Source organism: Lipotes vexillifer, unplaced genomic scaffold, assembly GCF_000442215.2.
Source record: "Lipotes vexillifer unplaced genomic scaffold, Lipotes_vexillifer_v1.1 scaffold818, whole genome shotgun sequence".
Lineage (NCBI taxonomy): Eukaryota > Metazoa > Chordata > Mammalia > Artiodactyla > Lipotidae > Lipotes > Lipotes vexillifer.
Window position 1 is genome coordinate 114,007 of NW_006771890.1, and position 3,360 is coordinate 117,366.

Consider the following 3,360-nt stretch of genomic DNA (forward strand, 5'->3'; position numbering starts at 1 on the left):
GGAACGCTGCCACCATCATGTGTGACAGGTACACCCAACCTTCTTAAGGTCAAGACTTCTGTCCTGACAACATGAGCATGGGTACTTTCGGGACAGATTGCCAGATGAAACCGCTGAGCTCTCAGCAATGTCATCAGCTTCTGCCTGGCTAGGATGCTCGAGTGGAGCTACTCCTGCTCTCAGAGCAGCAGTGGGATGCTGGTGATGGTGTGGGCTGTCACTTATGGATGTGCACTCATGCCAGGCCACAGTGTTAAGCACCTTCTATGCCCCATCTCATCTGGCTCTCACAACCACCTTAGGAGGGAGGTATTCTTATTATGCCCATTTGACAGATAAGGAAACTGAAGGTTGGAGTTCTGAGCCCGTCACAGGGTTAAGTACACACTTGTCAGACTCTTTTCCTTACCCTCTCTCTCTTTGCCTGTATTAACAGTAAAAACACTCCTTTCCAAAATACTGCTGGGTGCAGGCGCTGGTCCAGTATGAAAAGCTGGCCAGGCTTGGTACAGGTGGGCCCTGGGGAGCGCTCAGGGAGGGGGACTTTTCTGCACTCTCAGACCCACTCTGTGGGCAGGGAGCAGAAGCTCCAGGTAAGAGAAGTGATCTGGAGTCCTGATCTGTTAAGCCTGCAGATAAGGCACCATGGTATCCAAAAATTGTCATGTTGATTTAGGTTAAAGGTAAGATCTAGTTGATCAGAATGGAGAACTCTCATATAACAAATAAGAACATATCTGGCTTTGCTACATAATTTCTCATTTTTCTTGAAAAGTTGCATAACAAGATTCCTTAAGTTCTGAGACTTAAGTCCCAAATACTTTATTACATTTTCAAGTAATCACAAAAGAGCTATAAGAAGAAGTCCAGCTGAAGCCTTACCTCAACTAAGTGCACCACATCCAGCAAGCAAATAAGTACGAGAAAAAGGGAAAGTGCATCAGCGCAGATGGAGCAGGTCACAGAGCATCTGTGCAGAGGCGACGTGGTAAGACATCACATGCATGGCTCCTGGGCTAGAGACACTAGCACTGACCCCACGAGAGTCAGGAGATAAAAGTCAAATGGACTGAAAGTTGAAGGGTTGAGTAGAAAGAGGTTATGCCTTGCTCTCACACATCAGCCTCTGGAATCCTCAATGGTCTACGTGGGGAAGCGGATCACCTGAGAGAGCAGCCTGACACTAGGCGAAGGAACTCTGCAGGGGCCCTCCCTGCTTTGTCAGCACCCTCCAGACTATCTGTGCTGGAGGTCAGTCCCGGGAAAAACCAAGAGACGCAGCAGAACAGAGAGAGCGAGCACAGTGGTGAGAGCCCTGTGCTCTGCTGGGATTCACGCCACTCCAGCTCCTGTCCTCACTCTGACCCTCACCTTGGGCAGGTAATTTACTTGCTAAGCCTCAGTTCCTCAACGCTAAAATAGAAATAATAATGTCATCCCCAAAGAGTTGTTATAAGCATTAAATAAGGTATGTAAATCATCCAGCACAGGGGCTGGCAGAGTGATTTTCAACTGGGGGCAATTCTGTCCCCCAGGGGACACTCCACAGTGTCTGGAGATATTTTTGGTTGTTACAACTTGGGGGTGGTACCTCCTGGTATCTCGTGGGTAAAGATCAAGAACGCTGCTAAACATCCTACAATGCAAAGGACAGCTCCCACAACAAAAATTATCTGGCCCAAACTGTCAATAGTGACAAGATTTAGAAACCCTGGCTGAGCACATAACAAGCACTCCATAGACATGAGTTATCAAATTATCTTTATTATTATAACAATAAGCAATAAAGTTGTCATTTCTTTCCCTCAAGGATAACTAGCATCTGTGATTAAAATGATAACAGACAAAATACATTACTTACTCTACTTCTCGTAATACTGGGTAACAGATCTGTCATTCTGGAGACAGGAAGAACTTGTTGCTTGGCTGATTCTGGGGAGCCCAGTAACTTTGTGAAATAAATAACATAGCAGAGCACCAGAACTGCAGTATAGAAAAGCTGAAAAAAGAAAATAATGGGTTTAAATTACACTCTTTTAACGTAAGCATAATTAAGATACACCTATAGATTTGACCTCAAAGGCCAGTCAAGAAATAGAACTGTCTTGGGCTTCCCTGGTGGCGCAGTGGTTGGGAGTCCGCCTGCCGATGCAGGGGACACGGGTTCGTGCCCCGGTCTGGGAGGATCCCACGTGCCGCGTGAGCCATGGCCGCTGGGCCTGCGCGTCCGGAGCCTGTGCTCCGTGATGGGAGAGGCCGCAGCGGTGAGAGGCCCGCGTACCGCAAAAAAAAAAAAAAGAAATAGAACTGTCTTAATTAACTGTACTTTCTATGGAGCAATGTCTCACCCTCTGGAAAACAGCACTACTGAGTATGACCCAGCTCCACTGCAGCATCTCTAGGGAAAGTGTCACACTTCACCTGACTCGGAGAACAGAAGTTCTTCCAGGCAGGCAGAACATAAGTTCTGTGACAGACATCCACTAGGACAACCACCACAGCGATGTCAGATACGTTCTCCGAAGATTCGTATTTGGACAAAGGGATGGCTCTCCCAACTAGACAGTACACCTTGAGAATCCACGTGTTCCAGCTGTGCTAATATAAAGGGACTTGTCCATCATCTAGGGCTGGGGGTTTTCCATGAACCCCAGAAACCTGTGACACTATGATTAAAAAGCAGAATTGAGCTGCTGGCTCTCCTTTCTGCCTAGTGCATGAGTAGGGCAAGAGCTACTACAAGATGGGGAGGGACAGGGTGCTAAGAGGTTCCACCCCTTCCTCTTCCCATCTAGGACAAAAAGATGTCTTCTGGCCATGAGCAGCAGCCTGGGGTTTTGTCTGCAGGTTGGGGAGGAGTATCCAAAGAGACCCTTTTCAGGAATTCCCTAGCAGTCCAGTGGTCAGGACTCTGCACTTCCAACGCCGGGCACCCAGGTTCGACCCCTGGTCAGGGAACTACAATAAGATACCACAAGCTGCGTGGCATCGCAGGGAAAAATAAAAAAAACGAAAGAGCCCCTTTTCACAAGCTCCCTTATCCCCTCTGCCCCTGAGAACAGTGCACACTAGCTTAAGAAGTACTGGGACCTCCAGGCCCCACTGGAAACACCAAGGCTGCTCCTTTAGTAAACGCACTAAGAGGAGTCTGGGTTTAGTAGGTATAGACTCCTCTGCTCTCCACGCCCATCCATGCCTGAGGACAGACTCGCCATCTACTCTCCTTCTTTCACGCCTCAAACCCTTTAAGACACAAGCAGTGCTGTGGGGAGCCACACCACCTGATGCCAACATCCCCTGTAACAAGCACCCTTTTCTAGCCCCCTTCCCTGCCTCTCTCCATCTTCCTGCTGACCAGAG

General features: G+C 48.4%; 1 protein-coding gene across 1 annotated transcript in view; it reads right to left on the minus strand.

Moving 5' to 3' along the window:
* Positions 1 to 3,360, minus strand: part of RFT1 (RFT1 glycolipid translocator homolog) — a 39,082-nt gene that overhangs the window by 25,430 nt on the left and 10,292 nt on the right. Inside the window, exon 6 of the mRNA XM_007447220.1 lies at positions 1,862 to 1,999. Within this exon, the coding sequence (XP_007447282.1) occupies positions 1,862 to 1,999 (138 nt within the window). The remainder of the gene's footprint in view (positions 1 to 1,861; positions 2,000 to 3,360) is intronic.